At 39.4% G+C, this 20,943-nt stretch overlaps 2 protein-coding genes across 2 annotated transcripts in view; one reads left to right on the top strand and one right to left on the bottom strand.

Moving 5' to 3' along the window:
• GLS (glutaminase) overlaps positions 1–3,700 on the top strand; it is a 78,893-nt gene extending 75,193 nt beyond the window's left edge. Inside the window, exons 16-18 of the mRNA XM_081260491.1 lie at positions 363–439; positions 534–597; positions 3,344–3,700. Coding sequence (XP_081116617.1) covers positions 363–439; positions 534–597; positions 3,344–3,500 — 298 coding nt within the window. The 3' untranslated portion in view covers positions 3,501–3,700. The remainder of the gene's footprint in view (positions 1–362; positions 440–533; positions 598–3,343) is intronic.
• Positions 3,701–4,895: 1,195 nt separating this feature from the next.
• The window catches only part of STAT1 (signal transducer and activator of transcription 1), a 41,771-nt gene continuing 25,723 nt past the window's right edge, over positions 4,896–20,943 (bottom strand). The window contains exons 18-25 of the mRNA XM_081260478.1: positions 20,800–20,935; positions 19,394–19,443; positions 18,573–18,667; positions 17,703–17,848; positions 15,364–15,549; positions 14,354–14,429; positions 13,358–13,460; positions 4,896–9,741 (exon numbers count right to left, since the gene is read on the bottom strand). Of these exons, the coding sequence (XP_081116604.1) occupies positions 9,727–9,741; positions 13,358–13,460; positions 14,354–14,429; positions 15,364–15,549; positions 17,703–17,848; positions 18,573–18,667; positions 19,394–19,443; positions 20,800–20,935 (807 nt within the window). The 3' untranslated portion in view covers positions 4,896–9,726. The remainder of the gene's footprint in view (positions 9,742–13,357; positions 13,461–14,353; positions 14,430–15,363; positions 15,550–17,702; positions 17,849–18,572; positions 18,668–19,393; positions 19,444–20,799; positions 20,936–20,943) is intronic.

Genomic DNA, 20,943 nt, shown 5'->3' on the forward strand with positions numbered 1-20,943 from the left:
TCAGATTAAAGAATGGGAATCTCTGTGAAGACATACAACTTTACTATTAGCTTCTTGCCCTGTTGAGACATAAAATTTGGTATAGGTGTGTCTTTCTTCTGGAATTTGAATAATAGCGTGATAAAACTTAATTCTGTGAGAGATGATTAATATTTCATCCTAGCTCCAAATAGCAAAGATAAGGATGAGGTGAGGTGGCATTTCCCAGGACACCTGGGTACTGACTGACTGAACAGGGACTCTAGTTAACATTAATGAGCCTGGCAAAGGATGGCCCTGAGGTTAAATTTATAGAGTGAATGTTACAGTGTGAACTGAATTTGTTTTATATATACTGAATAGCTATGCTTATGCATTTTCAGATTTGCTTTGTCAGCCATGGATATGGAACAGCGGGATTATGATTCCAGAACAGCACTTCATGTAGCTGCTGCAGAGGGTAATACATAAGCCAGTCATTTATTATTATTTTCCCCAGAGTTAACTTCTACTCAATACTAATATCTGTTTGTTTTTTTTTTGGGGGGGGGTAGGTCATGTTGAAGTCGTTAAATTTTTGCTGGAAGCTTGCAAAGTAAATCCCTTCCCCAAGGACAGGTAAGCACTTACATACCTTTTACCATAATGGGCAAGTCAGTATTTGATTATACAGGACTACAGTATTTAAGTGATGGTATATGTAAAGCCACTAAGGCATTTGAATCTGCTGTGGTGTTTTTCCAGAGGCAACAAACAAAACCTTGTTTCTGCTAGATGGGTTATCTGATCTCCCATATCCTATTTCTTATCTAAGAATGGTATTCTTATTAGAAAATTTCAGCCTTGACTATCAGTCCACACACTACATGAAGAAGAAAGTTCTTTGTGTTTGGAAAGAGAAAATAGAAATTCTGTCCTCAGAGGGCTTTTAACTACACAGGGGAGACAGGATAAACATATAAGAATGCAGAAGTAAAAGAGCCCATCTTGAGGGGCATATGAAGAATGTGTAAGAAAGCTTCTGAAAAAGAACTCTATAATGAATACATGGGAGTTTGCTGAAAGTCTGAGATTTGGGTAGAAAGCTTTAGCAGGCTTTGTGGAAGTTGAATTCTAGCCAGTGATTTTGGGGAAAAGATCAGTGTTCAATCTATAGTAGGAAGAATTTGCCTGGGATGTTTTCTGGTCCACATGGCAAACTGCTATCCTTCCTGTGGCAAATGCTGTCCACAAAGTGAGCAATGCAGGGATAAGAGCCCAAGGCATGACCATGTATAGTAAACTGTGCACTCACAATACTTGATGTTATTTATTGGAGTAGAGCAGATGAGTCAGTGAGTATTGAGAATAAAGGATTAGAATAACATGAGTAAGAAATATTTGATTTAGAGTTTTGCTATGTATAAGGACTGTGGATTTGATGTCTGAGGAATGGGAGTTACTGTATTAAGTTTAGAGCAAGTTGATTACTCTCTAGGTATTAAATGTGTTTACTAAGCTATATCTACTTTTAAAAAATTAGGGCCTGGATCTCATTGGTTCAGCTTGTAAGAAATGAGAAGTTGTTAGTGTCTGAACAGTGTGCGAGTGTGGTAACACATCTGCTTATCTAACTTTACTCCTATAATTATTTAAATAACACGAGGACTATTTATGGCAGTATACCAAAATCTCAAGTTAGGGTGACAATTCTCCCATTTATCCCCAAATGTAATACCCTTCTCAGCTCTTTATAGAGGAAGAAACCAAAAGAATATTTCCCCTGTGTTTATAATTCCTAGTAAACACTAGTATATGCTAGAAATATTTACTGTGTTTTTATATATTTGAATCCCTCCCCAAGTTGGCCTCTAAGAATGCAGAAGTAAAAGAGCCCATCTTGAGGGGCAAGTTAGCTAAGTTAACTATTCAGCCTAACCCCACCCCTCAAAAACTAACAGATTTTAGGATGGAAGCTATAGAACCAAAACAATTATTTTTCTTCATTTCCTAAGAATCAGTATCATCTAAAATTATAAACTAGGCTTGAGTGAAATTAGTATATTCTTTGAAGTTGATTATTCTTCATTGTTTCATGGGAAAAGAGTTATAAAAAGGTAACTTATGGTGGCATTCAATTCTTAGAAAGCCCACATAATCACATGCTGTTGAAGATGACTGAAAAGTCCCTCTGTAGAGCCACTGTCTCCCTCAACTAAGGAAGGCCTGTACAGAAGTAAAAAAAACATTAGTCCAGCTGTTTTTTGAGAAACACAAAAGATACTTGTAAAGTGTTACTTACCTGACTTAAAAAATTAAGAACAGGGCTGGGGTTGTGGCTCAGTGGCTTTCCCTCTGGCTGGGAAAGTGAGTGCTCACACGTATGAGGCACTGGGTTCAATCCTCAGCACCACATAAAAATAAATAAACAAAATAAAGATATTGTGTCCATGTATAACTAAAAAAGTATTTTAAAATATTTAAGAACAGGTTACCAAAAATGTTTAAAAATGAGACAGTTTTAAACACTTTTGGTTTCATAATGTGACCAGTAATAAAGCAAAGGAAAGAAGGAAACAGAAGCAAAGTGGAAAGAGTGGCCCATGAGCCCACAGAGCAGGACACTGGCAGCCTCTGAGAAGTTCTTGACACAAGTAGAGAGGGAAGGAGAGGGCCTCCTCACTTGTGCAGTATCTGGAACTCAGACTCATCCCTGCCCTGTGCTGCGGTGTGAGCCTCACAGTGCTGTCTCTGCCGATTAGGCAGTGCTATTCCTTCTTCATATCCTGGAATCTTTATCTACCTTGCTCTTAACAGCACAGCCCCAGCACACTTAATAAGGAAGGGAAACTGAGTCTTCTGTTTGGGTAGAGGTGTAGGTGAGCCCACACTTCCCATCCTACTGAAGGTGATGGAAATGTCACTTTCTCTGGGTCAGTCTTGTTCCTCCAATACATGGTTAAGCCCTCATAGAGTTATGGTTATTTCTAGACTTCTGATATTTATTGTGATGTTTGAATTGACTGGAACATTTATTTAAAAATAAATCCTTTGAACTTTTCAGGAACCTTTGAGGTGTCTATTTTGTCTGTCAAAACTAGGACTTTCCTTATAAAGGTCCCTCCACAAGCACTTGGATATGTAAACCAGTTCCTCTCATAGAGATATTTTTCTCTTCATCCTCATATCCCAAATTGTCTGTGAGATCAGTTTTTAAATTATAAATTCCTTTCTGCATTTCTGCTAATGATTTTTACTTATAATATTGCTAAAGTGATTAAACCTGGGTGGCTGTTTAACCTATATTAAAACCTAGGGATGTTGGATGATCATCTTCATGCAGAAATTACCTAATGACCCTGTCCATACTGTGCCACTCGTTTAGGTGGAATAACACTCCCATGGATGAAGCACTGCACTTTGGACACCACGATGTATTCAAAATCCTCCAGGAATACCAAGTCCAGTACACACCTCAAGGAGACTCCGACAATGGAAAAGAAAACCAAACAGTCCATAAGAATCTTGATGGATTGTTATAATGGTCTTAAATCCCAAGATTTAAATCACTTACCTATTTAATTGTGGAAAATGATTATGAAGAACATGTGTATTTCTATCTGGTAGTGATGTATATTTTACATTTGTCATTTCAGTGTTACCGGAGTTTTCTTCATTGTGCGCACAGGACAAATCTGATCTCTTTGGGAAAAAATAGAAATAAAACAATCTCCCTCCATAATGTGAGCAATATTTACCTCGTGCACTGTATAATTTGATGTAAAAGAAATAGTTACCAATGCTAGCTTAAGTGTGTGGTCTTCATGATTCATTTGTGTGTTTTGTGAACTTTCAGTTCATGGTGATGATTTGCTGATACACACTTATACATTAAGCTCTGTTGTACAGTCTGTCCAAAGGGGTCAAGGCTGTCTTCAGAAGCAAACAGTGTGACTTTGAAGACTTCAAATATAGATTTAGTTTTGAGTGTTGAACAACAATTATGCAACAATATGGTTGAGTGTTTAAAATGTCTCCCATCACCCTCGCTTCATGATGTGACTCTAAAATAGTTAACAGCTGTTAGTAGGATAGGCCAATTCTGATTAGACTGTATCAGGGAATCTGTTTAAGATATGTTTGGTGACCAAAACATATGTGTGAATATAGTTATAATACTTTTGAACATTTTTTCTTTTTTGATATCCCCTTAGTCCAGCCTCTCTTCTCAGACTTTAGCTGTCTGCCTCTTCCCTCTGGCTGGGAAAGTGAGTGCTGGCATACTATGCAGTTTTCATGTTTCCACAGTAAGTCAGAAAATGCCTCACATTTCTGGCATCAGAGCTAGTACTTTGCCATTTGTATAGAAGACGAACCAGAAACAAATTACTAAGGATAAATTAGTCCAATTCATTTGTTCTGAAAAAAAAAAAAAAAAACAAAGGCATGTGCCGCTACAGCTCTTTAAAAAGTTATTTTTCAGCTCCTAGACAAAGACAAATTCAGAAATGCTCTAAGCTACCAAAGTTATTCTGACTGTAAGGGAACTGCTACAAATAACATTTGTTTTTAAATCTGCCATTAAAAGTCTGCATCAAGATATTTGTCCTCTTCGGGAAGACCACTGGATCACTCCCGTTTTTTTCTCATTCTCTACTGTATAATTTTTTGTGGGTTCTATAGTTCAATAATGAGAAAAAGCCAATCCATTTTAAATTGAGACCCATCATTTTGTCTTAGGGAGTTAATTCATGATTCATTTAGAAAGTAGGTAAAAGGGGCTTCAGAACTGAAGAACAAAATTTTCTAGTAAATGCACATACATTGTATCTTATCATAACCTCAAAGAAATAAAGAGGTATGTCAGTGAGGATTTCTGACATTAAGCATACTGTCCATACATGTGTATACATGGACTTCTTTGAAGCTGTTTAGTGAAATGAGCAGAATTCTCAACTACATGAATGCTAGTTGTTACCACATTAATGTGGCAATTCCCCCCCCCCCCCCCCGCCTCCCAATCAGCATAGACTGCTGCTTCCAAGCTTTATTATGCCCAATGGCACTGTTACTCACTCCAGCAGTCCCCTGGTGCTTTGACTTTTGCTTTTAGTCTAAGTCAGTAGCTTTTGCCACTGCCCTCCCAATCCCTAGATGGCACCTCCCTTGGTGAAACCACGCCAGTGTTCCTTAGCTGCTCAGGCACAAAGGCGGCTCCTGTGTTCCAGCATCTGTGGGGAGAAAGGAAGGTGGGCACCACTGTGTTCCTGCCCCATGGATCTTATCAAGCCGTTCAAACAGGTTGTATTTGCAAGACGCTGTACAGGAGCAGCATTATCCCCACAGGTATTGGGGTAGACATATTTTAATTGAAATCAACAAGGATAACTGCCTAAATAGCAGCTTGCTGTCTGTGATTAAAATGAAACATTAAGGTGGTTCAGTTGTGTGGTTTAAGATTACCAATGAGTGATTTTGAGGCTTTTATCTAATAATGAAGTTCTAACTATTATTTGGGAACAAAGAGAGTTTTCTTCTTTTCTCAGATCCAAACTGCTTTGTAAAATTCTTTGTGGTTTAGTTAAGTGTGCCATTATTTCCCCAAGATGTTATCTAAGACTTTGTGCCAGGTGCTCTGGCTGTTTGCTACTGGCTGGTAATAATGAGTACATTTTATTTAAATGCTTGTTTACTACTGCTGCCATCAGTAAACTCCAAAGATCTTTTTGTTTTAGCTTTAGGATCGTATGTGCTTTTTCTGTATCCTGGGAGCTTTGGATGGTCGTGTTAATATAAAGCTTTGTATACATTGTCGTTTTTATTGGTCTTGGTTCTAATGGTCTCATCTTTGGTGATATGCTGTCCCCACTGCTGCCCCACACTGCCTGTAGCTGCCGAGTTGGATTCGCTTTTGCTTCTGTGGTCTGTCTGGCAGGGAAATGAATGAGCTGTTAACGGATTTGGATTCTTCCTGGAGATTACACAGCTATGAATGTATTTGCTTTCAACATCTCCCAAAGTGGATCTAATCTTCAAACTATAAATTGTTAAGTATTCTGAAATTGGGAAACATTTTATTTTAAATGAAATCAGATAGTGTTGCTTTTTACAGCATAATAAATACATGTATGATAAAAAATGTGAAAATTGATTTTCTTAAAACAACTAAGGTTTTTCTCTTATGACCCTGGGTTGAACACTTTACTGAGTGTAGGGATCATGTCTAGTTGGTCAGATCCATTGCTAATGCCTACTATTAACCAGGTAGTATGCATGGTGTCAGGTGGGGCTACCACAATGACCAAGTTAAGAATCCTATAAGGAGTTCATCCTCAAAGATGTGGGGATGGGGAAGCACATTCTATCCTCTAGAATTTAACACTACCCTTTCATTATTACAAAGTGCTCAGTAAATACTTGTTGAACTGAACCATTGAACATATTCTTGAATGAGAGGACAGGTTATTTTTATTTATAAAACCTTAATCTACTTGGAGAGTTGAACCTGGTGCTACCACACTAGGATCTGAGTTGGACCAGTTGGCAAAGCTAAGCTCCCGCCTAATTTGTTATATGTGGGAATGGCATTCACTTCCAGTGCCAGAAACCCTGGTCCTTGGAGCACTCTTTCCCTTCAGGTTTAAGGTTTGTGTCTGGTTCATGGTAGACATGAGCACCAGGGCCAATACATTTTCATCTATCAAAGTCATTTATCACAGACTAAATTGCTTGGCTATAGAAGCCACGGTATTGTATCATCTTCATTATTGATATTTTAGAAATGCAGGAGACATCAGAAATTCTCTAAACAAACCCATTCTTTTATTGATGAAGCTGGGACTCAAGAGAGGCTCATGATACAGAACTCTTAGTCCCATACTCTTTTCCTATATCCTATAATAAGGTCCTTCTGACTATGGACAGAATTTGCATTTAAACTTATTTATATTAAATAATTCACATCAGCTAAGGCTTCTCCTCTGTGGAATTTTAAGGTCAGGCATAGCTGCTATAAAGTTAAGCTCTGTAACATATAGTTAACTTCACCTACACCTATCAGTGCAGATGTACAGATAATCCCAAGGGAGAAACTTTATATTTGTTGTTGTATAACAAGATCATTTTATTTTTGTGCGGCTATTTTAGGGGTTGGGTTAATCTTCATAGTAAAATGAGTAAATTCGTAAATCATAGACTGGATGGTTCAAGGAAGCCCCCTATGTATGTTAAAAGGTGGCACTTGAAAAAAAGCTTTTGCAGAAAGGGGAATTTTATAGTTATGTATGGAGTGGATGTGATTTATTAGATTATAGAAGGTCCAGCTCAGATCCTAGTGAGATAGGAAGGTTATATGATCCAGATCCTAGAACATCTTAGGTTTATCATGGTTTTATTCACCAATATTTCCCAAACATCTAGACTAGAGCCTGGCTCATGACAAATACTGAATACATACTTGACGAATTAATAAATTAATGAATCTTAGCCAACCAAAATATGCCACTTGAATAAATACCCCTTTCTTGGGGAACAATATCTGAGTTCAAAGACTAGGTACAAGAATTTCCAAAACACTTTCTAGCTTTTTCCCTGGAGCAGTCAGATGTGACAGAGGACTATTTTGTTCATTAAGACCTGCCTTCATATTCCACTTTAGTTTGTAGGCAGTTAAAACATCTTGCTTATTTAATGCCATCTCTGAAAATAATTCTCTTTTCTTGAAAATAATAAATTTATCCTAAGTGGTACATATATGCTCAGTTATAAAACACCAAATTTACAAGTGTCATATAAACACTATCCAAGTTATACTTAAAATACAAACATAGCTTAACCCATGATCTGCTCAGCAATATTTTAGAATGGTCAATTAAATGAGACTACAAATTGATCTCTTCCACTGACCTATCTTAATCTGCCATTTAAATTCTGGTTACAGGCATGGTGAGTAAGGAGAAGATTTAAGAAAGTAGTGTTATTAATCTTATTGTAAAATAAGGACTGATACGTAAATGAGGTAAATATTAAACCAGTTCATAATGCCAGCATTATTAAAACCTTATACTAAAGATTGGCTGGTACAGTAAAATGAAACCATGCCAATCATTCTTAAAGGACAAAAGTTTAACAAGTAGTTAAATCCTAGGAATTAGGGACAATATTCACAAAAATGTGGTCATGTTTCTTGATTTTTTCAGTTTGAAGATTCAACCAAAACCCAGCCAGGTTCATACTATCCTATGTAAAAACTGAGAAGAGGTCTCAATTTGTGTAGTAATAAGAAAAATAAAAAATACTGTGTGCATATTATATTTAATGTAATATATATACTTTAGCTTTAATTATAAAGTAGATGTCAAGAAAATTTTATCTCCACCAAAGAATAACACAGCATTTCTGTAATAACATAGTTGTGGTGGTGGAAATGGAGAGAGGAGAGCGGCCATGCAGACAAGCGGTCTGTGAAAGTTATTCAGAAGAACCCTGTGGACTCATCCCTTATCATTGCTCTGTGTCCACACTAATGAAAGAAGACCATATAAACAAAACAAAACAAAAAAATAGTACATTCCACAAAACATCATCCATTCGAAAAACTATGTGGAAAAACCGCAAGACAGATAATGGAACCATTTGCAAACATAATTGTCAGAAAAAATCACATTTATCAGTGAAAAATATGCAGTTCTCCGTGCAGTTACATAGGACATGAGTTCTGAAATAATTTGATTTTCATGTTATCTATGGTTAATGATTCAAGTTGTCAGTAACTACGTTTTCTACTCCTTTCTCAATTTTATGGCTAATAGACTAAATACCAGCTAATAACAGTAAAAACAAATGAACCCATTTAAGAAACATGAATTAAATTCCTGGGTTTATCTCCGTCTGCAATTAATTTCAATGTTTTAAAAAATAAGGAGATCTGCCTTAAGGGGGCTGTTGTTAAGAGCTTGGCTCCCTTCATGGAAGGGCAAAGACAATTTCATTCACCAGTGACCAAGATGAAGGTGAAACACACTAAGCTCTGGATATTAAATATTAAACAGAAAACTCTACTTATGAATTTAGAAAATGTACTTCCTTCTATTGATAACAGCCAATATTGTTCAGCTATTACCAACACAAAAGCTAATTCTCTTCTAGAAAAAAAGAATTTTTCTCCAGTTTTAAATGGCCAGTGTGGAAGATATAATTAAAATGAAGAGCACAACTTCTTTTTCTCCTACCCAGATGCAAGAAGGCTACTTTTGATAAAGTATTGATACATAATTTTACATAAACTTGGCTTTGAACTATTTCATTGGCAAAACAATAGACTTTTAGCCATATTTAAAGCAGAATGGAAATTTTCCTTTTCTACATCAAGAGTTCCCAAGTAACCAATATCTATCCAACAACCTGTATCAGCTGGGCACTGATTTCATGCACAGCATTTGCTAAATTGTTACCGAACTTCTCACCTTTCCCAAAGGTCTCTCATTCTAGTCCTGATGCTTTGGGTGCATCTGGATGTTTTTCATTTGCAAAATCCACTCTGTGGAGAGTGCCTTTCAATTTCACCTTCAATAAAATGCATGAAGCCCTTCAGAGTAACATGTTTCTGAATAAGAGAAACATCCATTTGCTATCAATAGGCTGTTGCAAATTTGTTGTCCTCTCTTTCATTTCCCTAGAAACATAGGATGTGAAGGAACAGAGTAGCAGGAAGGAGTCACAGATGGGAAGAGAAAAATGTCGCCAGAGAAGATGAGAAAAATTCATGCTCTATACTGCATTCATCTGTAAGAGATAAAAGATGGTTAAGTTTATCACATTGATCTTGTGACAGGCAAGTTCAGATATTTAACATCACTGTCTATTCTAGAGTGTAGTGGAAGGAAGACACTTCTAACAGCAAATGAATGAATCTGAGGACCTTCAACCTGACCTACCCATTTTCTGGACTAATCAAGACCTTTTATATCACTTAAGCTGATGGATTATCACTCTACAGCCTGCCGGCTTAATTTTGTGAATCTATCCAGACTGCATAAAGCTTTCTGCTGTTATGCAAGTCTGGGGACAGAGCAATGTGGCAAATCCACTCATGCAAAACAAGAGTGAGGAAATGCTGAGTTATATGCCAGAGGGAGAGAGGGATGTGAGGGAAATGATGAATTTCCCTTAAAGGTCACTCATAGGTAAAATAAATGAATGTTTCAAATACAGGCCAGAGAAGTAGAATTATTAAGATCCCCTACACCTCCCCTACTGGTGCCTTCTGCCCAGTTGCCTTGAACATGGCAACTTGGAGTCAGGAAATTGCTCCTCAGGGAATAGTGAGTGTCCTGCCGCTGACTCCCTGACTTCTATACTGGTCTTTCGCCTTATATCAGATGTTCTCAGAGACTATTTGGTCCCCTGCAATGTCTAAAGATGTTTCTGACTGCCATGACTGGATGTGGTGGTGTATGGCATCTATCTAGTGGGGAGAAGCCAGAGATACAATGCAGAGGACATAATTCTCCATCCCAAAATGCCTGTAGTACCAAAACTGAGCACTAGACAGTAAAGCCTCTTGAGAGCTTTTCTAAATCTCAAGTGCTCAATAGTGCATGGTACTTGGTGGGGTCTTAGGAAAATCATTTTGGATTGAAAAGGTTCTGCCCCTATGCTGCAGCCCGGTCAACAGCACAAAGTTGTAGTTAAGATGGCAGACTTTAGGGGTGTGGGGGAGAGAGAGAGAGAGAAGGAAGCCCAGATTCCAATCTTGTCACTGTGTGATTGGGCACATTACTTAACCTCTAAATGTTAAGATCCTCAGTCAAAGTTGGCTAATAGTACCTAGCAGATAGGTTTATGGAAAGGGTTAAATTAGCATATGTAAACTGTCTATACAGTAGAAGGAAAATAGTAGATAATAAATTATCATCATTTTTTTCTTCCTTGTTGTTGTTGTTATAAGCTTTGGTCAAAGGCCTCTAGGAAAGTAGAATGGTTGTACTACAGCCCAGAGGGAAAAATGTATCATACAGAAAATCCAGGCTAAACAAACACCCAAGTCATGTGGCAAAAAACACTAGTAATTTGGCTGTCTTGGATAATTTCCTCAAGAGCTTGTGGTCCTCTTGCCCAGAGGCTGCACTGAGCATCAGTCCCTGGTGTCACTCTAGTCCAGAGCTGCAACCTCCAGACTGGGTGGAAGTCAGCCAGCTCTGAGAGAACTGCTTCCATCTCAGAGCCATGGATGCCGAATGGAAGTCATGGCCAAGACTGAGGACAGAGCAGACCACAGTGGAACCAATCCAGTTTAAAAACTCATCCAGTTTTTATTTTGAATTTGCATTTGAATTTGCCTAACCAGTGCTGTGTCTCCCTTACAGCCTCTTTTAGCTCTGTACATCTACTGACCTGCCTGGAGTCTTTAATGGTGTCTGTGCATGTGTGTGATGTGGGGGAGAGGGATAAAGACAGAGAGATTGACTTTATTCTACAAATGAAATGAATGATATCATTTGGGATGGAATGGCTTTAGGAATGTCCAAAGACCACAAACCATTTCCTGACATTTATTTGCAGTATTTAAACTGCTCTCACAGTATCATTCTGAGAGCATACAGGAGGCAGTCCTACTGCTTACACAGATGGACGGAATTAATCCATCTTCTTTTCGCAAGGTCACAGGGATAATGGTGATGATAGAGTTGGAACTCTGCCTGCCAAATCCCAATCACAGGCCTCTCACCCAGAGGCCACACTGCCTTTGTCTTAATAAGCAGAATAAAATGCTCAGTTTGTGCAAACAGCCTCTATGGGATGCACATTTTGAATGAAGCCAAGTCTGGCTGTTTGTGGCAGGTGTTCTAGGATGGTGGACAAGAGCATGCATTCTGGAGACACCAGGTAGATTCAATGTTGGTTCTACTGTTGACTAACTACTGGATCTTAGTCAAGCTCTGTAACTGGGGACAGGGCCTTGCTCTATGTCTGCCAAGATGAGAACAACAATAACACCCAACTTAGAGGCTTTTTATGGGGAAGTGCTTGGGATGGGGGAGGTGCTTAGTAAGTGCTACCCATCAATAGTGATGCGGCTGAGGGACCTTGCTCAGGAACAAAAGAGGTGTAAAAGGGGATCACCCTGCTTTTTGGCTCTATCTATATAGCTTATATTTTCTAAATTGGACTTTAAGAGTACTGCGTTGTTGTGTCAGGCTTATAAAGCACTTTTTAGAGGAGCGTTGGGATGCTACCTTACATAGAGAAAAGGCTCATTTTGCACAGACCAAACTATTTTGCTGTCATACTAGCTAAGCATTTTTCTAAATGGCTTTTTTATCCTCAACAATCAGGAAAGTGTAAGAAAGTACAGTCTCTACAGATTTTAGCCCTCCTAAAGTGGAGGGAAAAGGCCTTCTTACCCTTAAGAAACGTGACGCTGATCAGGTATTACTGAGGTCACATGAACACACTCCCTGAATTCATGATGGTTTGCAAGAGACGCCTCGCCCCCTCTTTTCCCTCTCCCTCCCTGACTTCCTCCCTCATTTTTGAGAACCTATTTTTTCCAGGCACCAGGTACAAAATGATGAAGAAAAGCCAGCAGTGACTCAGAGAGGTGTTTTGTTTTTTTTTTTTAAAGCACTAAACCAACTTTGAAAAATGAACTGGAATAGCTCCGTGCAAAAACGAGCTTAAAATTAAACAGCATCAGCAAAAACCCAGCCAACCAAACAAATCTTTAAGAGGAAGGATTTCAGGCTGAAAGGCAAACAATACTGTTTGATATATTGAAAAAATATTTTCCCAGAGGAAGATCACCTCTTTTGGAAACAATCATGTTCCTATTTCTATCATGAAACTCACTAACTCTTTCACCCCCTGTGCGGTTTTTTTCTGGGCTGGCCTTTCATAGCTTCAGGAGCTAGCAGCACAAATTCCTTCTTAAATAGGAAGCAGAGAAAGCCCTTTCAGGGCTGCTTGCTAAATGTAAATCTGTAATTACTGAAACTACCCAGCATTAGTCCCTAAAAATAACACCCTTTCCTAAGGATGTCACTGTGGTAAGGCTATAGGCAGAAAGAAAACATTTTATCAGAAAAATATTAGTTCCTTAATATGTGAAATTCTACAAGGACAGAACTTTTGTACTTCAAAGGGCAGAAGGGGAAACTTAAGTATTTGAAATGTCACCTATTTTTTGGAGGATGCCAAGAATAAACATTTTGCTGATGATGTACCTTGTCGAAGCACAACAGGCTTTTCCTTGTCCCAGCTCATCTGAAAAATGCCCTTTCTTTGGCTCTGCCAGAGGAATCCTTCTTGAGGAAAGTCCCTGGATCTGCTGCAGTGCCCACCCTGCCTCAGAGGGCACCCGCTTACCCAGGTCTGGCAACACTCCTGCAACGGTACTTACCATAGTGTCGAATTCCACATTGCCCACTATCCGGGATACCTCATCAAACTCCTCAGGGGACATGGGGAGCAGGTTGTCTGTGGACTGAAGTCTAGAAGGGTGACTAGAAAGGGGAGGAAGGAAAGGGAAACGTTAACACCTCATGAAAGCCCTACTGCAGACTCAACACATTTCCTTTATCTTTTGTCTGTGACTGAATGACCACTTTATATTTTTATTTTAGGAAAATGTACACATTTATAAAGCACATCTGAAAATGTATGGATCACCAGCAGTTTCTGTCCCCAGCCCGGCCCCTTAGGAGTGTATGTACTGGACTCTAGATGTGAGTGGGTCACAGCCAGACTGGAACCTAGGCCACTTCTGCCTGGTTAAGCCTCGGAATGAGCACAAGCCGTGTGCCACCCTGGAACGGCAGTGCCCCGTGGCTTACCCTAGACAGAAAAGCACCAGAGAAATGTCTGGGGAGTCCCTCATCCCTACCTTGAGATTTGTATGCAGATAAAGCTGCTCCAGAGTGTTTTTACATGAAGGCTACATCCATTCAGCCCAAGACAGTGCTGCAGGCCAAATAACTGACAATGACTTTCCAAACCTTTTTCTACCTTTTATGAAATGAAACAACAGAATAAAAGCAAGCGGAAAATGTATCTCGATGATTACTTTGGCCTTTTCTAGGTTGAAAAGAACTGCTTTCCCACTCTTTGCAATTTTTGTTCATTTTATTTATGCTTTTTCAAAATATCCGTTTGGGGAGAACTTAAATACCTTACATACAACTTTGGTTTTCCTGTTTTGTTTTGGTTTTTGGTTTTTAAAGGCAGTCAAATGCTAGCAGACAGTGACACCAGGATCTCTAATTAGGATCTTTCCAACAAGTCCAACTGTAATGGCGACAGCAATTACAAAGGAAAAGCAAAATACACTCGCCAGGCCCCAGCCAGGGCCAAGGCTAGTGTGCAGTTTGGAACATGCCAGTCTTCTGTGCTCACTTACACTTCAGACACAGAAATCAACTCAGTCTTGATGTATCCAGTTCCTTTAGGGCCATCAAGTTCCATTGGTTCTGGTGCTAGAAGCAAACACAGCATGTAACTTTCCATTAGAGAAATTACCAAAGAATATTTTGGGGGATCAAAATTCTACTGTTTCTCTTGGCAGCTCAGAGTCCTGCAATTTTTAAGGGGTTGTGATCTCCCTGCCTGTGTCATCTGAAATTCTGGTGGGCATGAAGAAGCAATTAGCAGAAAAAGGGTGAGTATCTCAACAGCAGCCTAGCTAGGAGCTTTCTCTTCCTCAAGCTGTAATCCTCCAAGATGGCCACATGTGCCAAGTTCTCACTGGTTTAGCTGATGTTATACATGCAAGTGTTAATTCCAAAGTGATTGTCCTAATAAATAGTGATACTTCCCATTCTGAAAAGCAATTAGCTTTTCTGGCATGTTCTAAAACTAGAAGAACCTAACTTGAACTTTTTCAAATGCGATTCAATGGTAACTAAGAAGCCTAAGACTGGTGTCCTAGGACAAAGCCCACTCTTAATAAAAACCACTAATAACAATAGGATCTAACAAATAATTGGGTTGATGAAACAGGTTACTTCTCATGGACCTGTTTCCTTAATTTAACATGAGCAGACTGGCACAAATCAGTTGGTCATACTTCCCTTCCTGAGCCAAAAGTGACAATGTAACAGATACACAGACCAGAAATAAACTTTCCCTATACCTGTAAAGTATGAAATTATATAATCATGTCTTGCGTGCTGTATTAGGCCAAATAATGCATCTCATTACCACCATACTGAGTGCATACTGTGTTTTGAAAGCCTGCTTTTACTAATTCATAAGAGAGTGGTGGGTTAAAGACAGCAGACTGGCCCTGGCCAGCAGGATGGCAAAGGTAAATCCTGTTTTTAAATCTGGTCTGCACACAACACTCGCCCACCAGGAAAGACTGTGCTGAGCTGTGTCTCAGGAGGGCAGTGGCTGATTGTTCCCACCTACCTTCCTTTGGCCTGGAGTAGTACTTTCCAAAGGCATGGTCTTTGTCAATATTTGGATACAGATACTTCAGGGGATTCTCTGGAATGTTTTCAGCAGCCATGACTTTGTAATTGCGAATTATATCAGGAAAAGTAACAGCAGAAAGTTCTTTCTTCGTGTAGGGTTCAACCGCATGGAAGTAAGGTTCTAAAAAGGAGAGACGCTCATGAGTCCCAGTGAATTCCACAGAATATTCCACAATGACACAGAGAGAAGCAAAACACTGTAGATTATACAGATGTGAGCGAGCTCATGAGAACTAATTATAATCTAGGAGTTGTCACACATACCATGGACTGCCTTATTTCTAAATAAATTACAATCCTGTCTTTAATAGGGAAAAAACAAAGGCAGTTTTTACTCTCAGTAACATTGTGTTTGTCATATTTGCCTAGAGTTATAAATGTGGCTAAAAGAGGTTTGTTAAATTCCTTTAGAAGCCTTCATCTTCAACAAAATGCTGCCCATAGGCAGATAAGTGATTAATCACCAATCGGGTCTTCTTGGCTCAAGCCACAGATTAAGTTATTAAAAGATGAGCTCATTTTGTTTTTCTTTTCATATTGAAAAACATAATTATTAAAATAAATGATGATGATCTACAGGAAAAAAAAACTTTTGAAACAAGAAAAGATCTCAAATTCTACTTTTTTTTTCTAATTTTTAATGCAATAAGCCATAGTTTAATTAACTCCTATTCTTATCCCAGACCTGATTCAAAACTTTCTTCCTACTGATGAACCCAGCCTAATTTCATTTTAAGATTGGGAAACATCTTGTCATGAAAAGTTAATTTCTGTTTTACTATAAATTACTGCGATTTTTAAACTTGTTTGGAATTCCTGCCTGGGCCTTGAACTCCCCAATGCCTGGCCTTCCCTGACCATATAACAACCCTCTCTAAAACCTTAGTGACACCTCATAAATCCTGGCTCCCCGACCAGATAACAATCCTCTCTGAAACCTCAGCAGTGCCTCATAAATTCTGATGTTGGGATCTGAATTTACTCCCTACATTTAAATGTCATGTCATGTAGATCATTAACCTACTATCTGCCTTTGTATTATGCTTGTCAAAATTCTGTTATCTGTAAGTAATCAAGACAGCCCCCCTTTGCAACTTTTTTTGCTATAAAATCTCATTCTTGAAGAGCTGGCCCACATTAGGGGAGACAGTCCCTGATCAGCTCTCTTTGTGTACACAAATACAAGCTTGCTTTAATTCGATTTAAAATTGGAGTTGGTGGTTTTTTTCTTTGCATCAGGGTTCAACACTATTTTATCCAAAATCCCACTTCTGTGTGCACATATTCCAAAAGGTGCTGAGCAGTGCTTTTGGAGTCCTCTCTAGAACTTCTGCTATGCTATATCCTAAATCTATGTGGCTGGTGCAGCCCTGCTTACACTTTCCTGGTTGACAAGTGTTTTCTTCCTCTTTAATTGGGTCATAGCTCATCTCTGAGCTGCATCAGGAAATGAACTACCCCAGAAAAAAGAAAACAGGTAGGCTTCAACATCTACTGCCTACACCAGGGTCCAATCCCAGTCTTCACACTTTTCATCAGAAGCAAAAATGAACAGAACATCTTTTGCCTCTACACACCAACAACAGGGAAGTCACCACAACAAATCAGTTTTGTTTCCAGTGCTCTAGGCAAACTATAGGTGCCTGTGAAAAGTACTCAGTTTGCCATTATCATTTTTTCATCTGCACTCTTCAGCTTCACCTCCAGAGATCTGCTTCATGATGCCAAGGTTTCTGGAGTCTTTTATCTATGGACTCATTTGGTCAAAGAGAAATCCAATACACCAACAGAGATAAATGAGCAGCTGCTCTATTTGAAGGCAAGGCAGAGAGGACTGCAGCTTATCCTGAGAGCCCTCGCATCCAATCCCAGCTACTGGTATGTGTGGATAAAACCAATAAGGAGGTCTTCTCACAAAGCCAATCTTCCCATGTGCACTTGACTCTGGAGTTACCCTAAATGAGTCTGGAACCTTAAACTGTGGCAAAAGTGAGCTCTTCCAAGGAACTGGCTACAGATGATATTGACTCACATCCTATCCTACAGAAAACAAACCTGACTGAAAGGAAGGAACTTGACCTTATCTTTTAAAAGCCATCATTTTCACAAAACATCCGAGGCAGTGATTCACCAATATTCATGGGGGGGGGGGTCGTGTAATAATATCCTATCTGGGGGCCTCAGCTGGGTAAGTCTGGGCTGATCTGCAGTAGTGAAAAAGGATGTCAGCCATATGTGGCACCGTGCCCGGGTCCTCCAGCGCCCTTCACTCACCACCTCCATTCTGGGACCGCTCCACCCATGTGAATGTGATGGCCCCTTCCCGGGAGCTCTCACTGAACCGCAGCAAGAATGTCCCTGGCTGCTGGTCCTTGAGCAGAGCTCGTTCTTGTTCCTTGCTGATAAAGCCCATGATACACCTAGACATGGAGATCAACGGTGTCACTTGTAGTTCAATCATGATTTTAATTTTTATATTAACTTGACAAACCAAGAAAATGACTGCAACTTGGTAAGAGAACATATAATAAAAAATCTATAGACTATTTAAAAATATATTTAATTGAAACTTAAGCATTTCACTTACACATATGTATGCTAAACTAAAAAAAAAATACATAATGCCAGCAGGATGCTACAGATGTTTACTAAATACATGCTGGATTAATGGGCCTTTCATCATCATTTGACTTTAAAGGCTATGAAAATATCTGAATTTACACATCTTTTATGCTGAAGAGGAAGATGCAGAAAATATACTTTAGATTCTAGCATCTCTGGTCATTTTAAAGCTTTTGTTGAAGTATCAGCTCATCCTGGGAGTGAGTGAGACAAAATTTACCAAGTTGAAATGTATCCAGCAGGTGATCAAGAAACACTTGTTGAATGCATGAATGGCACTCAGTTGGTTTTCTTTCTTTCTTTTTATTTTTTAATTTAGTTTTGCATAAATACTAAGGAAGGATAAAGTTTAATTTTCTAAGGTTCCACTCTCATAAAGCCTTGACAGCCATAAGTATGCGTCACTGTGAGGTGCACACAAATCCTGTCCAATAAGGAAGCCCAGCTCAGGCTTTGTCTCAGCCTTCAGTAAGGCAGCATGTACTAGAAACATTTCAAAAATGCATCCATCAGGGTCCTTACCCATCATTCCAGAGTGACAGCAGGTGTTTTTTAATGAGTTCTAGGATGTTTTCAATCCAAAGCCAGAAGGAAAAATTTTTATCATTAATATTTTCCTGAAAATATACCAATGCATACATTAGGATTCAAGAAATTCAAAATAGTGACTCAGCATTTTCTCTCCCACTGCTGTATTTTAATTTGCAAAGATACCCCAGCTGCCAAAGTAGAACTGTTCAGCACACAGCAGCAGCGGTCCCTTGTTGGGGAATGTCTCCATCCCTCCCCTCTTATCAGTGTTAAGAACTGGACCTCTCCACTTCCCTGGGCTGGGCTCTACTTCCCTCTCCAAACAGTAGCAAAACAGCCAGGGGATGACCTCCAGGGAGACTCAAAGAAACAAAAACTGCCCTCAGACTAGCGGAGTTCAGTAGAGTGAGCTGGTCAACACTATCTGGTGACCCCATTGGGGTCTAAGTGCTGCCTCCAGCTGGTCCCTCTGTTTGATACACTGCAAAGCTCAACAGGCCAGTCAGGCCAAGCTCACGTTTCACATGGACAAGGCCAAAACACTGCTGGGCAGTGGGCTGGTGTGAGGGAACTGAAGACTCATTTCGGATATGAAAGAATGTTATCACTCAGGCAGGTGCTTCCCGTCAGACTCTGGCTTGGAGACTGACCTCCAGAAACCTCCAGCCCTGAAGGAAAGTAAACAACTTGCCCTCGGGGCTCCTGGGTGAGAGGCAAACATGCCAGAATAAGCAAACAGTTAAGCACCACAGTGAGAAAAAGGAGAACCACCACAGAGAGTGCAGAGAGGACAGAGCCCCAGGAATACCCACCTTACAAAACCTGGTCCATGGAATAAGATCATCCAGGCCAGCATTAGGACCTAAACAACAACAACAACAACAAAAAATAAGCTTTGTCAGTAAACAGAAAATGGTTCTGGTGCCTTGATCAGACTTGTATTTGCTCTCAAAGAACTAACACCCCAAGAGTGCATGTACATGCAGGAATATTAATGCTACATTAGTTGAGCAATTATCATCTAGGCTATGAAAGGACAGAACTACAGAACTGAAACAATCCAAAACATGAAAAGTTTCATTCATGCTGGTTTGATTTTAATGGCATGAAAGAATTGGTGACAAATTACTGGGCACTATGATTATGAGAGTTTTTAGGGAAAGCGGAAGCATCAAAAAGCCTTGCCATCTGCTCCTTTCTCTCCAGCCCCTTTTATCTCTCCCTCTCTTCTGAAGAGGACAAATCTCTTAAATCCTCCACACTATAGTCCCTCCTGAGATGACTGTCTTTGGCATTAAAGCAAAGCTCCCTTTGGTCCCTCCCTATGCAGGATCATTTCCCACTGCCCCCTGTTACTGCCTCAGCACAGTCTCCTCTCTAAAGACCCTGTGGCATTTTTTTGTGGAAGTTCAAACCAAGATCAAGATTACCCTATGTGAAGAACCTAACTTTGAGGCTTGACTTTCCAAGCTTATTTTTAGACACTGATTACAGATCTCTCTCAGTGCTCCTCCAAATAGGACATGGGTTCAGGGAAGTGGATGCAAATCATAAGCCAAGCAAGAGAAATGAGAGGAAGCCTAGGTATTACTAGAAGCTAAGAGCTAATAACACCAAGTTGTTAAAGTTAACCAGGGTATAAGATGGGGTAAGTCCACTGCTTATGCCGTGACAGGTAGAAAAGATACATTTCTTGACTTTCCACAAATAAGGAAAAGGAATAAGATGATTTTATACTTCTTATTAAATAGCAGAAGACAAGCCCCCCATGCTGTGACTGACACAGCTGGGAGGGAACCCTTGAAGGCCATCTGGTTCAGACGAGCCTACTGGTGTGGTATATGCAGCCCCGCTGCATAGAAAGCAAATCTGGATTAGAGTTGTTCAAGAATTTTTAAAGAAGTGGTTCAGATGCTTCTTTTCATTGAAAGTACATGATCTAAAAAGCTTTCCCTTCAGATTCCTTCTCAAAAATGTTAATAAGAGGGACAACCAGGAAAGAATTCATGTAACCCTGTTATCAGGTCTACATTTCTCCCCAGGGTGAAGTCCCATTTTCAATTAGCTATCTCAATAAATAAACTGTTGAAATGCCAACAGTTTTTAGAAACACTCTCTACCTTCAAAAAAAAAATAGAGAACAAAGAGGATCACAAGAGTCAAAAGAGATATTTTTATGAATTTATATTTTTTACATAGACAAAAAATATGCTCCTACCCAGAAGTTTCTCTCCCAACATGCTCAGCTGATCCACGTTGAGACCTCTCTTGGTGACGGATGAAAACTGCCAACTCAGTACCTCTGAGAGCTGAGACCATCGTGCACATGGTGGGTTCAAGAAGAAGGACAGATTCTAGAAGA

This window comes from Spermophilus citellus, assembly GCF_964194105.1.
Source record: "Spermophilus citellus genome assembly, chromosome: 11".
NCBI lineage: Eukaryota > Metazoa > Chordata > Mammalia > Rodentia > Sciuridae > Spermophilus > Spermophilus citellus.